Source organism: Lycorma delicatula, chromosome 4 (genome assembly GCF_047948215.1).
Source record: "Lycorma delicatula isolate Av1 chromosome 4, ASM4794821v1, whole genome shotgun sequence".
NCBI classification, from domain to species: domain Eukaryota; kingdom Metazoa; phylum Arthropoda; class Insecta; order Hemiptera; family Fulgoridae; genus Lycorma; species Lycorma delicatula.
Genome location: NC_134458.1, coordinates 58,715,304 through 58,736,798, shown reverse-complemented (window position 1 = coordinate 58,736,798; position 21,495 = coordinate 58,715,304). Strand labels below are relative to the sequence as shown.

General features: G+C 31.7%; 1 protein-coding gene across 1 annotated transcript in view; it reads left to right on the top strand.

Moving 5' to 3' along the window:
• The window catches only part of su(r) (dihydropyrimidine dehydrogenase su(r)), a 53,496-nt gene extending 36,454 nt beyond the window's left edge, over positions 1-17,042 (top strand). Inside the window, exons 13-19 of the mRNA XM_075363032.1 lie at positions 2,545-2,697; positions 4,584-4,704; positions 4,922-5,184; positions 5,500-5,670; positions 9,478-9,699; positions 12,378-12,535; positions 16,776-17,042. Of these exons, the coding sequence (XP_075219147.1) occupies positions 2,545-2,697; positions 4,584-4,704; positions 4,922-5,184; positions 5,500-5,670; positions 9,478-9,699; positions 12,378-12,535; positions 16,776-16,872 (1,185 nt within the window). The 3' untranslated portion in view covers positions 16,873-17,042. The remainder of the gene's footprint in view (positions 1-2,544; positions 2,698-4,583; positions 4,705-4,921; positions 5,185-5,499; positions 5,671-9,477; positions 9,700-12,377; positions 12,536-16,775) is intronic.
• The last annotated feature ends 4,453 nt before the right edge of the window (positions 17,043-21,495 follow it).

Here is a 21,495-nt window from a genome sequence, read left to right as displayed (position 1 = left end):
TAAGCGTTTTATGACAAAAAAAAATGACACTTATTCAAATCTGTTCATAAATACAAAGTTATGGCAAAAATTTGTGGAAGTAATCATTCTAAATGAAAAAATCAGCTTTCATTTCTTCCTGAATAAAATTAGATAATTCGACACGATCTCAACTGGAATCATTTTATTAATGTTATGTAATAAATTATAATAATTTAATAATGTTGAAAACAATATTATTGTATATATTGCATATTTCCTCCTCAATCTTTTTAAGATTGTCAAAGGGAAAAATGTTTTCAAGGAGACTTCTGATATTCAGGACATTAAAACTGCACATTAAAAAACCGACACACAATAGTAAAAAATACAACATCTTTAAAACCAGATGTCTGTACGGAAACGGTATAATTATGATTCATTTCAATATGTTTATCACTAAAAGGAGTTTTAGAATGTTTTCTACCAACAGAAATTTGATGTCAGTCAATTGAGTGATTAATAGATTTGTGAAATAAGTTGGTTCTGTTTCAAAGCTAGTCACCAACTGTGGGAACATTAAAATAATTAAAGATAAAATACTAGAGATTTACATCAGCAACGTGTATGAGGGTAAAAAATCATCCTTCCTTTACACCCACCACACCTTTGCCAGTGCTAACTAGTTTTTATAAAATTGATCATAGCCCCTGGAATGGGTCAAACAAACTGCATACACATATACACACACACACACACACACACACACACACACACACACATACACACACATATATATATATTAAAGACAAAAGTATAAAACTGTTTACCACCAAGAGTACAGAATTCAATAATTCTTCTTACCTTATGCTTATTATTTTTCTCTAATAGCGCTTTTGAGGTTTTCTCTCATCATCAGTTAAACTTTTTCTTTCAAATCACACATTAAATTCAAACCAATAAAATTATAACATATAAAAATATGTAGTCATAAATATTAAAAAAATTAAAAAATCTTTTATGACCTGGCTAGCCACACACACACACACACACACACACACACACACACACACACACACACACACACACACACACACACACACACACACACACACACACACACACACACACACACATACACACACACACACACACACACACACACATACACACACACACACACACACATACACACACATACACATACACACACATACGCATACGCATACGCATACGCATACGCATACACATACACATACACATACACATACACATACACATACACATACACATACACATACACATACACATACACATACACATACACATACACATACACATACACATACACATACACATACACATACACATACACATACACATACACATACACATACACATACACATACACATACACATACACATACACATACACATACACATACACATACACATACACATACACATACACATACACATACACATACACATACACATACACATACACATACACATACACATACACATACACATACACATACACATACACATACACATACACATACACATACACATACACATACACATACACATACACATACACATACACATACACATACACATACACATACACATACACATACACATACACATACACATACACATACACATACACATACACATACACATACACATACACATACACATACACATACACATACACATACACATACACATACACATACACATACACATACACATACACATACACATACACATACACATACACATACACATACACATACACATACACATACACATACACATACACATACACATACACATACACATACACATACACATACACATACACATACACATACACATACACATACACATACACATACACATACACATACACATACACATACACATACACATACACATACACATACACATACACATACACATACACATACACATACACATACACATACACATACACATACACATACACATACACATACACATACACATACACATACACATACACATACACATACACATACACATACACATACACATACACATACACATACACATACACATACACATACACATACACATACACATACACATACACATACACATACACACACACATACACACACATACACACACATACACACACACACACACACACACACACACACACACACACACACACACACACACACACACACAGTACTGTACTGTACTCAATTTTTTAATTTTATATTTTTTCAAATTTACAACTACATATTTCTATGTTATAATTTTAATGGTTTGAATTTAATGTCTGATTTGGAAGAAAAATTTAACTGATGATGAGGGAAAACCTCAAAAGCACTATTAGAAAAAAATAACAAGTATAAGATATATCGAATTCTGTACTCTTGGTGGAAAATGGTTTTTATAATTTGTCTTTGAGATATTAGTATAGAATATGAACAAATACAAAAACAAAAGAATTGTTTTTTTCTAAGTTAATATATATGTATATATATTTTTTAATTTTGTGTTATTTAGATAAGTGTAATGTTTCAGATACTGATTGCAAGTATTATGTGCTCATATAATCAAGAAGATTGGACTGTTTTAGCTCAGAAAGCTGAAGCAGCTGGTGCTGATGCTTTAGAACTTAATTTGTCATGTCCTCATGGGATGGGAGAGTCAGGAATGGGGCTTGCTTGTGGACAGGTAAAACTTAAAAATCAATTACTATATAATTTCTAAAGGTAAAAGTTAATAAAACCATTATCTGTGTCTGAGCTAAGTTTCACTCAGTATTAAGCTGCTTCAGATACTGTTGCAGTGATTACTGAGTGGTGTGCTATTGACTGTGAGGGTGGTGTTTCAATCAGATTATGAAAAATCTTTGCTGTTTATTATGTGTCTGAATAACATCTGTGATTTAAATTCTGATCGTTTATTAAGAATGCTACTTTTTTGCTTATTTTGTGCTTATATATTTCAATTCACTCAAGTATGTCAAATGCACATTGCCTCCTGTATTGTTTACATATAAGATTTCCATTTTGATGTTTGTGAATGTCTAGCTTGTTTCAATGAAGTAGTCTGTGAAAGTAGATTCAATGGTGAAGTGCTTTTATTTATTCTTTGTGAAAAGCTTGGTTTGTTTATCCAGTAATGAATTTTTTACGATCTGAGTAGTCATATTTGCATACCCTGATTCAATCAAATTTTTGAATTGTTTTTGTGAATTTTTATTAGTTAATGTATATTTTTTTGCTTATAACTTCTACATATAATTTATAGCCCACTTCTTTGAACTTGTGCGCAATGTTTTCTGTTGTTGTTGATGTAAGAGAGTGTTATAAATCTGTTGATTTTGTTTGTTCTGAGATTTTTATAGGTGTTTTGTCTATCAGTGTTCTCTTCTAATTATTTGTTTCAGGTATAGTTTATCCTAGTAGTCTTTTTATTAGAGTAGGGTGTTGTGAAGTCTGTGTTGCATGGTTGTGAAAGCTGAAAGTTTAAGTTGTATGTAGTTATTGGCTAAACAGACACATGGAGCATGAGTTACAGTATTACAAGTTTTATAATTATGGAATTATTATTTTGTCTATTAGTTAGAACTGAATAGTCTGTGGAAAAAGACTGAAAAGACCTAATGAAATAAAAGAAAACAAGAGTAGACTAGAAAGCACCACTATACAAAGAAGAATATATAGCTGAAATTAAAGCTGGTGTTGAGGTGGGTAACATTAGTAACAAATGCGTACTAATGCTTCAGTTCTCATATCAAACAACTGATTCACATATAGTCTTGTGAAATCATATTTATGGATTTATTACCCATTTACTGTGGTTTGTGTAAACTGTAGAATTACAAGATAACAATTAATTCTTTTTATTATGAATTAATTTTATGTACTGAAATAACTTTGCTTGATAAATTATTTATTTTCTTTTGTAATAATATATTGATCATTAATAATAAATTGATTTTTTTCTTAAGAAAAAAATATAAGAAAAAAAATTATACAGGTTTTATATGTAATAAAAAAAATTTTCTTATAAAAGAAATAACTTCTCTAAAAAAAAATTGAGGTATAATTTATCTGTGATAAATCCATATCCCCAGAATATGGGGAGCACTGTTATAATACAGACGTTGATTATGTGTATCAAATTGTATGTAACGATGATACTTATATCATATTACTTTAAATACTTGTTACTTAAAATGTCATATTTAACTTACTTTCTAAATACTTTTAAGAAATTTATTTCCTGATGATCTTTGCAGAATTGTAATGTAGTTCTGTGGTATTATAGATGCACTATTCGAACATCACTTGAAAACTTTAATTATAAGGAAAGTTATTGCCTTATTTTTAATACTTTATAATTTCTAAATAATTGGTTACATGGAATAATAGTTGAAACATCATTTCTTCATTCTGATCAACAGGTTTCAAGTTAACAGTTTCTCTTTTATAAATTCATTGTATGTTAGATTTACGTTTTGATTTCAATTCTGCAAATTTCATAGTTACAAATACATGCAAGTAAACACACAAATTTATGTCTGTATTCTTCTATTAATTATTTTTTTGCAGGATCCAGTGCTTGTTAGGAATATTTCTTTGTGGGTGAATGCAGCTGTAAAGATTCCATTCTTTGTAAAGTTAACCCCAAATATCACTGATATCGTTCTAATTGCAAAGGCTGCTTATGAAGGTATTTATTTATTTATTCCTGTTTTTTCCCTCAATAAAACAATACTCTTATCTCCAGTTGAGAGTTTAAAATTTTGTTAAATTACGTTGTAATGTGTGTGCTGATACCATAGCTGCAAAAAAAACATATGTTGCTTCCATTTATGTATAGGACATTAGAATTAAATATTTTAAAACTAGTCTTACTCAAATAAAAAATCTTTTCTTTATTTTTAAAGGTAAAGCTAGCGGTGTATCTGCAATTAACACTGTATCAGGACTGATGGGATTGAAAGGAGATGGTAGCCCATGGCCAGGAATCGGCAAAGAGAAGCTAACTACCTATGGTGGTATTTCGGGAGGTGCTGTGAGACCTATGGGACTTAGAGCTGTATCTGCTATTTCAAGAATTCTACCTGGATTTCCGATCATGGGTATCGGTGGAATCGATTCAGCTGATACTGCCATTCAGTTTTTGAAATGTGGTGCATCTGTTTTGCAGGTAGTTTGAAGAAAGTTTCATGTATTACCAGCTAAAATTATATAACTAGATTAGATTTTTTACTACTGAAATTCTGAGAAATAATCACTTGTTATTTTCACCGCCTACCATTATGGATAACAAATGTTTGAATTAATTTAAGATCTTAATTTTTTTTAAATCTATTAAAAAATCCAGTGTTGTGGTATATATTTAAGAAAACTATTAATCATTAATAATGTCAGTGTTAATTGTATGAATTAATATTTAAAGCAGATTGACAAATTTTATATTAATAATATAAGTAAGTTAATACTAATATATGTTAATTATTAGGTTGGAAGTGCTGTACAAAATCAAGATTTTACTCTGATAGAAGATTATGTTACCGGATTGAAAGCTCATCTGTATCTTCAGTCTTTGGAAGACATGGCTGATTGGGATGGACAGTCTCCTCCAACTCCAGTTCATCAGAAAGGAAAACCTGTTAAAAAAATTCCAGGCCAAGTACAGCTTTTTATTGTGTTACACTGAAAATGTTTTTATGATTTAAACTTTTCAATTATTTGTGTTGAAATTAATATTCTTTATGAATCTTAATATATAAATTTTCATTGTGTTATTTTTACATTTGTCTAATCACTTAATGACTCAGTCTTGATAAGACAGTGTAGTACTTCTATCTACACAAATTGCACATAGTCCATCTATAGCATGATTGTCTTTTTCTTCTACCCTTGCTCTCTTGTTATTTCAATTCTTCATCCTTTCTTCCTTGAATAGTTATATCAGAAATCATGTCAGCGTTATTCTGGGTCCATCTGTGGTATTATATTGGGATCTAGTATCTTCTTTATTGGACTTAATGGGATAGTGGCTTTGGCTAAGGGACTGTCTGGAGAATCTTGTTTCCTAACCATAGGTAGTACAAAAAACTAAATTATTGACTGAGGTGCCTCTCTTGTTAATATTGGGTTTTCTATTAGTAAAATGTAATTTATAGTTCAACTAGATCCCTGTACCTTCTGCTCATCAGGATACTTGTATGCCTTTAATTTATTCATCCCACTTCTGCTGTTTGTAAAGGAAAATATTTACAAGTATAAGATAAATTTGGTTGGTATGAAATGTTAGATCTGATGTAGATGTCATGTTTTTAATTGAAATTGAAGGTGTGTGCACCTGATTTTGTACTCAATACTAATTTGGTTATATAGCTTCTTTTTTAAGTTGACATCTAATCCAGTTTGCTTACACAAAACATTTTCCATTACCTCTAAAACTTTCCCTGGTTATGATTTTTTTAACTGGTTTTAGTACGTGAAAAGATGCATGTATCTAATCAAGTGAATTTAACTCATCTTGCTTTCTCACACAAGCAAACCATTTTACTCGCATCCTTGATAGTCTTGCTGAACTTTTTGTGTAATAAAAGGTGCATTTTGTACAACTAATTTCCATACGGAAAATATGATATACTTTTCCTTTAGCATGATGAATGTTAGAAGTACAGTGTATTTTATTTTTAAAAACTGAAAACTTTCTAAGTGATAAACGAAACCAAATTTAACATTGTGTTGGATACTATGTCATTATTTCATATTTTCAGTTACTCTTGGTGGCCACAATCAATTACGGTGACATGTTTTGAAAAATATACATTTATTTAATTCAGTTCAGTTGTCATCTAAAAGATTTATAGTTTTAAATAATTTTCTACACTGACTGTCATAGACTCAGCAAATTATTTTCTTTTATAGAATAGCTTCTAGAAATTACCATAAATTAAGCACATAGAAATCAACTACAACCATGTGAATACAAGAAATGCAGGACTAAAAGTTAGCAAATAAATTCTATTTTTTTCTTGAATCTGTATTTTCTTATAAATCACATTTCACATGCTCACTGCTGTACATCATCTACTAGTTGGATTACACAGCCATTTTTTACATTTTTTCTTCTTTTGGATGATATTGGTTTATTTATGTAATTAAACAGATCTGCAAAGAATCTAAACGAGATTCACACTTTAAGGATATCAATTTTCTTGTTTTACTCTATATTTCACATTTATCAGTGAATTATTTTTTTGTATTTTCCAATTTACCTTATTTTGTAACTTCAGAAAAGTTTTTTGTATTCTATAAGGAAGGATTAGGAAACCTTTCTTTTTCCTGCTTAGTCTCCGGTAATTACTGTTCAGATAATACTTCGGAGGATGAATGAGGATGATATTGTATGAATGTAAATGAAGTGTAGTCTTGTACAGTCTCAGTTCAACCATTCCTGAGATGTGTGGTTAATTGAAACCCAGTCACCAAAGAACACTGGTATCCATGATCTAGTATTCAGATCTGTGTAAAAATAACTGACTTTACTAGGACTTGAACGTTGGAACTCTCGACTTCCAAATCAGCTGATTTGGGAAGACACGTTCACCACTAGACCAACCTGATGGGTTAAGGATTAGGAAACCTGACTTACCTGAAACTCACCTCAACCACAGGCTGGGTTTGTTACATAGTCACCTAAGACTGAGGTCCCCCATACTGGTTTAAAGATGTTGTTGCCCTCATTAAACCGTACAAATACCAAGGATACATTAATTCAAAAAGGTTCCCATATCCATAACATGATCCAATGGGTGTCTTGCAAAAACCAACAGAATACTGCATGGAAGATAGACAGGGATTAGAGAAGAGGCGGGTGGTAATAAAGGGGCAATTTTTCTCCTGAGGGATATTCCAAAATGAAACAAACTGGCCCAAAGGAGTCCTCCAGTTTATTTCATAGTAAACAACAAGCCCACCTGCAATTCCTTGGGAGATTGAAGTATCTTTATTGGAGGTGGGCATAGCACATTACTGATCGTGTTTAGCAGATCAGCTTAAATATATCCTACAGATTTGTTGTCTTCTAGATATTAAAGAACATTGAAGGTAAGGCTCAAACTGCTTTAACCCATTCACTGGTTTATTTGACTTCTAATTAGCTTATCTCCATTCAGTGCTTAAGTAAACAGTAACAATAGCAGTTAATCTGTACTAATGTTTCTCTGTGTTTATTGCTTTATTTGGCTACAATTTTTTCAACAAAAATAACACTGCTATATATCTTTGACATATGCTTCTACCTTGTGACAGTTTTTAAAATATGGCACTGCCCAAATGCTCAGCTGTTTATAGTTGTAGTGTTTTTGTTGTTTACATTCTTAGTGTGCATAAAGTCATGTTTCTTTGTTTTAAGTGTAAAAGAAGGAGTTTTCTTCTATTAATTGTGGTAAATGAGTATTCAAGTAGTTAATCTAATTTTTATGTATTTTTTTATGCAGAAAATGAGAATTTCATAGCCTTTATTGTTTTTTTGCATGCTTCATGGTATTTTCATTATTTTTTTTGTTTCCTTTATAATTAGCATTTTACTTTGAAATATTTGTATGTTATACATTACATTTACTGGGTTGAATTAGTTTATATTTCTTAGAAAAAATATTTAATTATTTTTGGAAAAACTCCTTTTATAACTTCGTAATTAGAAGTGCACTCATGCAAGTTTTCTTGTGTGTGTGTGTGTGTGTGTGTGTGTGTGTGTGTGTGTGTGTGTGTGTGTGTGTGTGTGTGTGTGTGTGTGCGTGTAGTTAAAATTTAAAAACATAAATTTTTTTATAAAAACTTAACAGTTTTAAAAGTACAAATATAATAAAACAGTTATCATTTGTTTAAAGTTTCAATATAGTTGCACATTTGATGGTGGAATGTGAAGATAATTTTTAATTCATTTTTTACAAGACATTCAATATTGGAGAAAGAAAAAACATAGGAATATATTTTAAAGTTCATAAAAAATAAATTAAAAGTATAGTTGTCTCACTAAAACTTTTTTTATGCCAATAATGCAATCAATATGGGATATGATGAAGATTAATGAACAGTGAAAGGATTAAGGAAAACACTAATCCATCGCCAGAATTATGTGGCTTGTGGATGTATCAAATTGAGCTTTATAAACTATTCAGACAGAATTCCTTCCACTAAAGTATTCAAGAATGTAAAAAGAATGTTGTTTTGTCTTTGAATTGTATCAAAAATTGTATGTTGTATGAATTTTTCAAATGTACAATGATATGCACACAAAAGAAGTTAATAAATTTTAACAGACTATATAATCATGTTTTTATAGTTGGTGTTAACATCTATTTTCATTATTATTTTCATTCATTAACTGTCTATAATACATTATGTTATACTGTGACTTAAGAATTTTAATTAAAAAATTCCCATGTTCACCATTTTTTGTTTTTTATAATTTTAGGTTTTATCTCATTTTGGAGAATATAAGAATATCAGAGAGAAGAAGTTAATGAAATTTAGAGAAGAAAATAATGTCTTTGAAGAATTTAATCCAGATAGACCTGCTAGGGGTCTTGTAAAACCTATTCCTACAGTAAAGGATACTATAGGTCAGGCACTTCCAATGATTGGAGTCTACAAGAGTTTAGATAAAAAGCAACAAGTAGTTGCTCTGATTAATGATGTCAGTGACAGTTTTAAACTAATATTCTTTATCTTTATTTCTTTGGTTTCTTGTCTTTATGTTTTTTTATTTTTGTTCTGTTTCCTTTTATAATTATAGAAATGTGAGAGAGAAATTAATTTTTTCTTTGTATTTAAGTAATGTGTGACAATAGAAAATCTTGCTTTAAGAAGAGACATTGCATATAATGCATTGCTCTCAACAGATAGGACTACATGAATTCTTTGCTTTACATTATATATCCCAGTTTTTCTTGCAGCTGTGATACACAAAAGTACATGAGGTACAAGCACACCAGTCAGAGTGCTTTCTCTTATAATAGTGATGTTCACTGTAGAGCCAGTCTCTGTGCTGGACTGAGTGAATTGTTGTCACTCATAGGGCTAAATAGCATCTTCATTTCAGTGAGTTTGGAATGTTGATATATTGCAGTATAATAAGTTCAGTGAGTTATTGAAAGCGACAATGAGAAATAACTTCCTTCTTGGTTTCCTTACTACGCATAGTACAGGATGCTTGTTCTTGAGAATTGCCTACAGCCATCTGACAGTAGAGCGTAACAAGTAAGAGAGAATTTTTTAGTTAATGTTATAAGATTGTTGTCAGTCTTTTGCTCTCTCTTTCATTTTTCTCTCTGATAGAACAATTTAGAAGAGTGCTATCAGGGCTATAATGCTGGAAATAAAAATTTTCAAAATTATTGAAATTCATTTGTAGTTGTAGAATAATCTATGTAGATAGCATTTTCAGATACTTTCTCCTTACCAGATAGTCTACCTTCAAAGAATCATAATGTTTCCAGCACTCCTTGGCAAAATATTCCACTACAAACTACTGTTAAATCAGACTGGTACAAACTGAGTTTCAAGACATTTGGTTTTCTTGATATCACTAAATGTATGATTGGATCTGTTTACTTGGCCAGATAATTTAGATGCTGGTTTATCATCCTAAAAAATATTTAAAAATATGTTAGGATCTCCTAATTTGATTTCATTTGATATCAGTTATAAAAATGACAGCCTAATCAGAATCATCTTCTACAATATCATGAATTAAACAATGGTAATTTTTTGTTCAACAGTTCGGCAGTAAGCCTTCTGTCGATCTACTCAGACTTAGAATGATTACCTATAAAAAAACCTCTAGTTTAATTTTATTACTTGTTGCAGTTTTAAACCTACCTGTTCTTAGATAGGTAGGCAACAAAACGGTGCTTTTCAAAACACTTCTGTAAATTTTAGATCCTTGAGAGTTAGAAGTGAGTGAAAATGATTATTTCATAACCACTTGTGTATCATATTTTCAACACAAAAATCTGTTGTACTTTTATTAAAATAGTACATGGAATAATGACACCTTTGTTTTATAAACATAAATAACAGCATAAGAACAAACAATGTAAATTATAGGTGAATTAAAATCAGCCATTTTAGTGGTTTATAATGCACTCGAGCGTAAAGTTAAGAGGTGCAAATATTGGATCATCAAAATTACAGTTATACAAACTAATAAAAGTTTTAAAGCAGAATTCATTTTCACACTCCAAACAAGTACCAGGTTTTCCATGGTGATTTTTACATTAAATAATTACAAATTAAAGTGAATTTTTATGAAAAATAAATTTAGTACAATGTCTGTACTCTGTAATATTTACCTTACCTTTTTTGACCTATACACTTATTTTTATCAACTTTTAGGTATAGCTGGAAGGGAATTGGTAGGATTCTTATATCAAGATGCCTATTCCTACATCATATTTGCAATATTATTTTTGGATTACTCAGAAAATTCTATATAAAATATAGAATATAGTTCTATATAAATTCTATATATAAAGAATCTATATAGAATAAGTATACATGTCTGTTCACTCCTCCAGCCTTTTACATGAAAATTTCTGAAAGGTTCATTGTAATCATGAAAATGCACTATTTAGCATTATTTCATCAATATTTTGTCCAAACTCAAAGATGAGTTGAATTCACCCATAATTTACTGGTATAATATAAAACATTTATTTACATATAAAATATTTCTTTCTGGTAATGTGGATCATTTGTAGTCAAATGTCACTTAGTGCACATTGTGTTTGTAAGGATAGTCATTTACCTTCCATTCCCTAAATTGAGGTTCAAGTACTCTGTTATTCATGATTTTTTAATGTTATAAAATTTTCTGTGTTTGAAGTTATGATATAAAATTACTTTTCCCCATTGAAGATATGTAATTATGCTAAATAATAATAAATTATTTTACCTGAATATTCACATTTTAGTTAATCAAAAGAATAGGTACCCATTTTCATTTATTGAAGACCACAACACTTAGACAAAAGGCTAAGATTTTCACATCTCTTAAATATTATAAGAAATTTCTTTTTCAGTTTAATTATAACTCTTCTTCTACCATTACTACTTAATATTTATGTACTGAACTGTACCTGTCTGGTAAATATTTTGTTTTTAATATACCATTGACCAGTCATAAATGGACTGTTGTTACAACTCTTCTACTTTTTCTCGCCTTTAGAAATAGTACATTAATTATAAGCGCTTATCACTATCTATATTAGCGATACATTAACTGTATTACCAGTACTATGTAAAATTATAATGATGCAGTAGTATAGATGGTGATTATATAATAATAGTTACTATATTTAATATTGTTTACAGGAAATGTGCATAAACTGTGGAAAGTGTTACATGGCATGCAATGATTCAGGATATCAAGCAATAACATTTGATCCTAATACCCATATTCCTCATGTGACAGATGATTGTACAGGCTGTAACCTGTGTCTTTCTGTTTGCCCCATTATTGACTGTATCAGGTAAATAACAGTTTTTGTCTTTTATGACATCAATTGTGATTGCTTTATAATTCTTATAATAATGTAATAGCAGTTATGTGATACACCATCAAGAGTGCAGTTCTGAGAAAATGAGAATAGCAGTAACATCTTATATGCATCATTATTCTCTTAAACCTGTTACACTTTAATAAAAGAGAGGGTACAAAAAAAAACCAGAAATTGATGCAGTGAGTACTTGTGCGATTTGCTGCTAGATATCACAAGTCAACACAATTCCAGGTAGTTGTCTACAAGGTGTCATTATAGGTTGATCGTTATTGTTTTGTGACTTTTTTCAAATGCTTGCAAGGAAGTCTGTTAATTTTTATGATGGCAATTAATAATGAACGAAGAGTGTAGGCATGAAGCTCTCTGGTTTTTATGCTTTAAGAATCTCTGAATGAAATTCAAGTTAATGAGTGATATACTTATTTCAAATGAGATGAAATGTGAATTGAAGACCAACCAATAACTGGCAAACTTTAACCAGCTAAATGATAGAAATCTTGAAAAAGTGTGTGATGCACTCAAAGAAAATTATTATAGAACCATCTATGAGTTTTCTGAAATAATCAGTTCATCTTGAAAGCTTGTCAGTGAATTTTTTTTGGAAGATTTGAAAATAAAAGTGTTTCCACAAAATTTGTTCTCCATTTGTTGACAGAGAACGTTTGTCATCATTTAAGGAACAAATTTGAAATGAATCTTTGTTCCTTTTTAACTTTGTTTTGAAATGAATCTTTGTTCCTTTTTAACTTTGTTCTTTGACTGGAGTTAAGACTTGATGCTGTAGTTATGACCTGGAAACAAAATAAGCATTAAGTCAAAGGAAAATGTCAAATTCATCAAAAAAAGTAGGCTTGATTGGTTTGATCAGATGTTAAGACCGTTTTGATTTTCTTTACCGATGTTAATAAAATTGTGTACTAAGAATATTTTTTTCTCTGGACAGACTGTGAATTAGCAATTTTATTTGGAGGTGTTGATGAGGTTATGTGATACTGTGAAACAAAAATAACCAAACATGTAGAACAATTTAGAACAACTGCATCCTTCATTACAACAACAATCCTGTCTACAAAATCTTGAGTGTAAAACTATTTTTTTTTCATGATAGCTTTCTCTTGTTCTCCCTGTTAACCTGACTTTATACTGTATGACTTTTCTGTTCCCACTTATGAAATTTCCAGATGAAATAATTTTTTTTTAATATCAATGAAATGAAAAAGAAAATGCTGTAGTCTTTGAACTTCATCAGTACTGAAGACCTCCCAGAAATGTTTCTAGTGAGAAAAGTGTTAAGACAAGTGTACAGGAGAAATCGGGTTGTACTTTTGCCCCTAGGAAGAATACTTGAGCAGTAAATTTCACAAAACCTAATAAATAATTTTTTTAAATGCAAATTTTTTGGGTCCCTTCTAGTATGTTTTAATATCTGTTTGTTGTAAAGGAATAAGTGTGGACTAAAAATCCGTAATAAAAACAGCTTTTTCCACACAATTGTTATAATATTAATTTAATGTGAATGCTGGATTACCACATCATGGATAATTTCAACTGGACTGGTAGAAATCATCTTCTTAGCCTTCATCATCACACAAGCAATCCCCATATGAACACATAACAGGTTGTAGAATTATCAGTCACTGGCTGTTTTGATGTTAAATAAATAGATCAAGAACTACTGTTAAAGTGGTTCCTCTGCTTCTCATATGCGACATAAAATTGACCTAAATATTTAATTTAAGTGCTAATTCATCAGCCTCTCGTGTTGTGGGTCTTTTTGTTGTGTACTTTACAGAGATTGACACTTTTATGGATACATATTCAACTATTCCACATCTCATTTGGTGTAATGATAATAAATCCAATTTTATAAGCTTTAAAAGTAGATATAGCAATCAAGAAAGTAATGTTAATGGCATGAAAGGTAATAATAGGTAAAGCAGTTATTACTAGTGTTCTTACTAGAACTTATACCAGTGCCATTATTAATGTGTTAGCTGTAACGGTCACAATTTCTCTTGGAACAACAATTGGATTATGTTTTCAAAATAAAAGACTCAAATAGTTTTGCTCTAAGACTGACTCTATGTTTGATGATAACAAATTAGTAGATGAAAGCAATTTGTAAAGGATTGATAATCTTTTGTGTACAATATTCAAGACTCTTTTGGGGATCATCATCTAACAAAATTTGTAGAGATTTTAGGCTACAAAAAAAAAAGCCATGAGACAAGGTTAGTAATAAGGAAATATGAAACGTGTAATCAGTCTTTTAAATTAATGATGGCTCCTTCATTATGTATGAAGAAATAATCAATTGTTGACAGATAGATTTTAAAAAAGTAGGTATATGGAAGTTCATAGAATAACATTATTTGAATGTCAGCTGTCTTATGTAGGACCAAAGAAAGCAAATTTTTACAAAAAGGTTCAGCAGTAGTTAAGTGAATAATGTTTTTACTCTAAAAATTCCTTTTCCTTTGCAGTCATAAGTTCAATATCAGAGAGTCAGATTTAACTTTTGGCTCATTTTGTACTCAGTACCTCATCATTAAAGTATGGTAAAAAAAGTTTATTATTTCAAGTATAATAATTGTTTTTAAATTATTGATCACTGCATAACTTATATAGAGATTAATTGAGAAAATATAGTTTATTACATTGAACGACCACAAATTCTTATTTCATTCCTAATTTAAAAAGAAGTGCTACAAACAAAGATAAAATAGACTCCAATTTTTTTTTATTCTGAACTTTTTGACTGTGGGCTACCACTAAATACACAGAAAATTGACAATGTGTATTTAAAATATGTATATAGTGATAATATTGTTGAAAACATAACAAGAGTTTATGATAAAAATTTATTTAAACCTGCATACCAGACAAATAACCATTTAATAAAACATTTAAAAAATAATACACATACTGCTTCATATGATTTACACATTTTGTGTGGTATTTATAAAATAAAGTGCAATGATTGTGACCATATTTATATACGTAAAGCCATTACTAGATCCTTTAAAACTAAGTTTGATGAACACTTTAGATATTATAAAAGTAGAAAACTGGGTTTCTCCAATGTTTCTGATCATCTTATTAATAATACAAATTCATCTGACATTCATACAAATTTAGAAGTATTGGAAATTAAGAAATATACTATTAATACAAATAATAGGGGTTTTGACATTTTAGAAAGATTTTACATATATAAATATAAAAGTAAATTTAATTTGATCAACCTACATGTAGAATATGAGGATGACACAATCATAAAAGCTGCTGTAGATAGCAGCACTTCTTTAGACATTGATAATTCATAATATTTCTACTCTGTACAGCCACATAACTTTGGCTAGCTAGTCTACATGGATTTCTATTTTATTTTTATTATTAATTTTCATTTTACCTTTTAATTTAATTTTATTAATGACTTCAAATTTCATATATATACAATTTTTTATTTTAATGTAAAATTAAAAATTATTGAAATAAAAAAAAGGTATTTTTATTTCTGTTTTGATTTAATTTGAAAAGGATCTTTTAGCAATTTTATATTTAAATTTTAATTTTAATGTGCAATTTGCAATGAACAAATTTAATTTTAGTGTGTAATTTGCAACGAAAGATTATAAAATTACACAGCAACTGATGATGTGAGGTACTGGTGAAAGCGTTTTTCCTTGGATTGTGGAATAAGGTAGGTGTCATCCTATTTTATTTTATTTTATTAATTCTGTACTTGGGTTGATCGGATTAATGTAATTTATTGTTATATATCACAAGCCCAGCAGCATTTTATATTACAGCTACAAAAAATGTGCCAGAAGATTAAAATTGACGTTCACATTATATGAGCTAAACAGATTAAATGTAGTTGAAATAAATTTGATAGCAGTGAGAGTTTGCCAATGCAATACATTTAAAAAAATTTTTGAATTTCATTATAATACTGTTACTATTTTTTTGTTATCATATAAAATTAAATTAATTGTGTTTGAGTTATTTTAGTTTTTACTGAAATATATTTTTTTTAGTGACATAAGTAAAATTTATTTTACAAAATCTTTGCAATGGTGGTGTTTAAATACACTATTGTGCAATAAACCTAACATCCATGGTTCTTTAGTTTACTGCTTTATTTTTGTTCATTAATTTTTTAATTTGTAGATATCACCAATTAATTTACATTATATATTTGTTACAGTATGGTTCCTCGACAAACACCGCATGAAGTAAAACGAGGAATTCCAAGTGATTTTAATTCTTCATATATGAAATTTTATGAAAGTCAGTCTCAATAATATGAATAAAATGTTGCTGCCCTAAAGAGTAATAAAGTAACTGACAGAGTTGTTAGTATTATACATCAGTATTATACGTCTTAATGTAAAAATTAGTCAGGTATGACTATGTATGTAAAATAAAAAATATAATTTCTGTTAAAATGTGTATATCATTTACCAATACTTGTTTCTCCGTTTGTATTTAAATTGATTACTCATTATGAAAACTTAAAATTTTTATATTTATAATCACATTGTATTAAAAACAATAATTTTAAATGTAAAAATGAATTGGTTGATTATAAAAAAAAATACAATAATTGATATTTTTTCACCCACTATGACTTCATAGATGCATAGCCTGTAGTAGAATATTTTCTGTTGGAAGGTGTATCACAAGCTATGCTTGTATCATCATATTCATCAGACTGGAGGTAAATTTCAAACAGCTCACATCTAGATCTTTGTATCCTTATACATATATCATGGTATGTACTTTCCCTCATTTCTAATACGATTCGAGTGCATATTAAGTCAATTCAAGTTCTACTCGAATTAACTATTAGCAGTCTAGCATGCCATTATTTAAAAGTTACATTATTTATGAGAACCTGGGACAAGACTGTAAACTACCCTGATGGCTGGGCCATTCTTTTTCTTCATGTTATCCATGACCTTTCTTCCTATGTAGGTTCTGTGGATGGAGGTACGATCCTTTCTGTTCTCTATGTTGAGGCACCCAGGACCTGAAAAGCAAGTGCATTCTGTTACATGTTGGAGAGGAGGCTTTTGGACAGATTTGAGTACTCTGTTTCGTATTTGGTGGCTGCACAACAAGCTTAATAGCTGAAATGTGAAGCTAATGTGATATTTCGGGATACGGTACTCTGACCATAAATTAACAGGTGCAAACAAAATATGCACAATTTGCTTCTAAACTATGCTAACGTGACATCTATCAAATGTCAATAGCAAAAACCTAACACTGACAGAATTCCTTCAAAACAAACATACAGCTATCTATTTGTGAAAACCAAAATTACTTTCTTGCCAACCCTATGTACAATAATTGTACAAGTATAAACAATGGTGTACAATTGGTACAAGTATAAACAGGTTGTATTAATAGATTATTGTGAGCATCATATTTTTCTTTTATGTCACTTCCAAATTTGGGTGCATATGATAATTTTGCTTAACTGTTTACTGTTTACAGTTTCTGTAATGTAATGAAATAAAATTAGAAAATATAAAATAATTACTATCTATGTCATAAGAATGTAAAAAATGTGTGCATGTGTATATAAAAAAAACCACTCGCTCAATTGTGCACACATACACACACACACATATATATATATATATATATATATAATAATATTTTTTCAGCCTCCACAAATAAATAATGTAAATTAATATATATATATATATATATATATATATATATATATATATTTACAGTTCTTAGCTTAAGTACATTTTATGTACCTATCTTGGCAAATGTGGCATAAACATGGGCAGAATTGCCAGAAGAATTTAAGCCTGAAAAAATAGGAATGAAGGAGAATGACAAATTTAGTGAAAAATATCAAAATGAGAAAGGAGGTTTAAGAAGTAGAAATGGTATGGAGAATTTGTACCAGTCCAAGATAAATATTTACACTGTTATGTGGTAGGAGGTTTAAAGGAAAGACTAAAAACAAGACTGAAAGAAATGGTGAAGATGGAGGTGGAATTGACAAGATGTAACTCAAACACAACAATAAGGAAGTTGTAGTACCTGGGCAAAAAGATGGAAAGAATTGTTATTGATGCTCAGAGCAAACTTTGAGCAGGGACAGTAAAAATGATGGTGTTCTTATTCTAAAATTTTGTAAGTTGTTTCACTGTATTGAGGAGCAGATAGTAAATCAAAATAAATGAAGAGTTCAAACTATTTTATTGTATGAATCTTCCTATTATTCATAGAATAAAAAGTCAAATCAATATTTAGGTCGAATAACTAGAGAAATGTTCATCAAATGATTTCATTTCATGAAAAATTGTTTACCTTCTATTAATGAATCATATAACTTAAAAGAATTGTTTAAAAAGCAAATTTTAATTTACTCTTAAAATATTTTTCCTAATATTTATTTACTTTTATTTAGTCCCTTTTCCAGTACTAATCAAAGAGGATTATAAGAGTGGAGTTAATTATAATGCATCGCTTATAATAGAAAGAGTACATTAATTTGTTTGCTATCACATTATTATGAATCTGATAAATGTAAAGTATCTGAGTATAACTTGCACCATCCCAACCCCATTGGGGAAGACACCCGCTTAGTGACATTCCGGTCGCTACCCCCTCCCCCCCACTTTCATAGCTTGTTGGGTTTTAACGGGAGTCGTCTATTGCCCTCTGACTTTTTACATTACATAGTAATAAGCCTGGCCTTGTTGGGATGCCACCAATGTAAATGCCTCGGTAGACATTTGCATCAGTGATTTATTAACTCGGCTTTTGCCTTCGCTGTAGGCCTCATCCGAACATATAGAATGTCCTACATTGTACCCCCCTGAACTAGCTAACCGAGTTTGCGAAAGCATGAACTAGGCGCGGGGCCTAGTTCTATTTGTTATGAACCAATTTCGTGAATTTCCCGTAACTCGAGGCAAATTAAACACAACACACCACCAAAGATGTTGATCGCAACAACGAAACTTAGTCCTAGTTTCCCTTACTGAATTCAACTTCAGTTCAAACCCCAGACTTAGGTTAAATTATATTACGGACTCCAGTCTGGTCCTCTAGGGAGAGGAGGACAGACCTCCTACTCCCACTCGGCTCCATCGCAGAGTCCCGCGTGACATTCACCTCGTAAACCATCATCGAGATGCCGCTACACCTCATGGCTGCATGGTATCCCATGCCCTCGGCAGTGCAATCGCCATTCCACCGACAGTGTCGTTTGCTCATTCTAATCGGCCCTTGTCAATACGCCACTACACCTCACGGCTGTATGGTATCCCATGCCCATTGGCAATGCAGTCGCCATTCCGCCGACAGGTTTTGCAATTATAATATATCTTGGCTAACTAACCATGGCTCGCTGCCAAAGCGCCTACCTTCGGTCAATCAAATTGTCCAGGGGGACCCTAGCCACCCAGGTTCCTACTCTACTAGATCCCCTGGGCCATCCTGCGCAGCACGAGGAATCGAAGGAAGCCAGCAACAATTGCCCAGTCTCTGCGAGTCAACTGGAGGACTCGCAAGAAGGAGTTTACTCTCTCAAGTTCCCTAACAACTCTGTTAAGCTCAGCTTTGTACCGAGGACAGACATATAGGACATGGTCCACCGTGTCATCGACCCTACAATCCGGACACAAGCCGGAGTCAACCAACCTAAACCTAGTCAAACTATCCCTAAAAACACCATGTCCCGAAAGAAATTGAGTAATATGCCGATTGGGGGAAACCCAGCTAATCACTCGCAACTCCCTAACATTTGGAAAAATACCATGCGTGTATCGACCAGTAGAAGAATCGTTCCACCTAGCTTGCCATGTGTCAAAACCTTGGTCTTCAATTTCTCGCATACGCCCTGACGTTAAAAGGCCTCCCTTCTTGGAAACATACCGCTGGCCACGTTCTGTAGCCAAAATATCAATGGGTTTTATGCCGGTGATCACAGTGACTGCCTCTTACGAAACAGTTCTGCAGCCACCGACAACTAACAATAGAAGACGCTGGGCTCGCAAAGGAATATCCCTATAACATTGGAATTGTAAACGATGAACCCAGACAGGTGCGGCGTACGACATTATGGCCTCACAGACACCTTTGTAAAAACTGCTCATGGTACGATAATTCAACCCCCAGTCGGTATGAGTGACCCTACAGACACCGAAGAAAGCATCGATGTCCTTCTTCGCTACAAACAGGAGGTGCTCCTTGAGGAGAAGCCTCTCATCAAGGATAACACCCAGATACTTTTGAACGGTAACATACCTGATCAGAAGGCCGTCCATCACAACCCGCGGATGACAGGTTGCAGCTAGACGACCCTTCATGAACATCATAGTGGTTTTCTCCGCACTGAAAACCATCTTATGCTGAAGACTTCATAACCATAGTACTTTACATGCCTGCGTCGCTCTGAGCTCTATCTCAGCACGTGAGTTGCCCTCAACCAGCAGCAGCCCATCGTCGGCATAAGCCACGATGCGATAGCCACTGGGCATCCCCAATTGCATGAGAGAATCGAACTCAACGACTCAGACAAGTGGACCTAGAACACTACTCTACGTACAACCTTTAGACAGGGTCTTTCCTACCTCCGAACTACCGTCACGAAGGACGACAGTTCTGTCGCTGAAGTAGCTCGAGAGACTTCTGATCTCATTTAGCATGCAACCATGCTGCTGCAGTTGAAACAAGGCAGAGGTCCACCAAAATTTGTTGAACGCCCCGAATATGTCCAAAAAGACACTGAGTACATACATGCACTAGCTGGCCGAAGCCAAATCCATGACCCTAAGAAGCGCGTCCTCTGTGCCCTTGCCGGGGCAGAAACCATACTGGTCGTTTATCAGCATATGGTTAGAAGTTAACCTACTATTAATTCGGAGTTACAAGACCTTCTTGAAAACCTCACC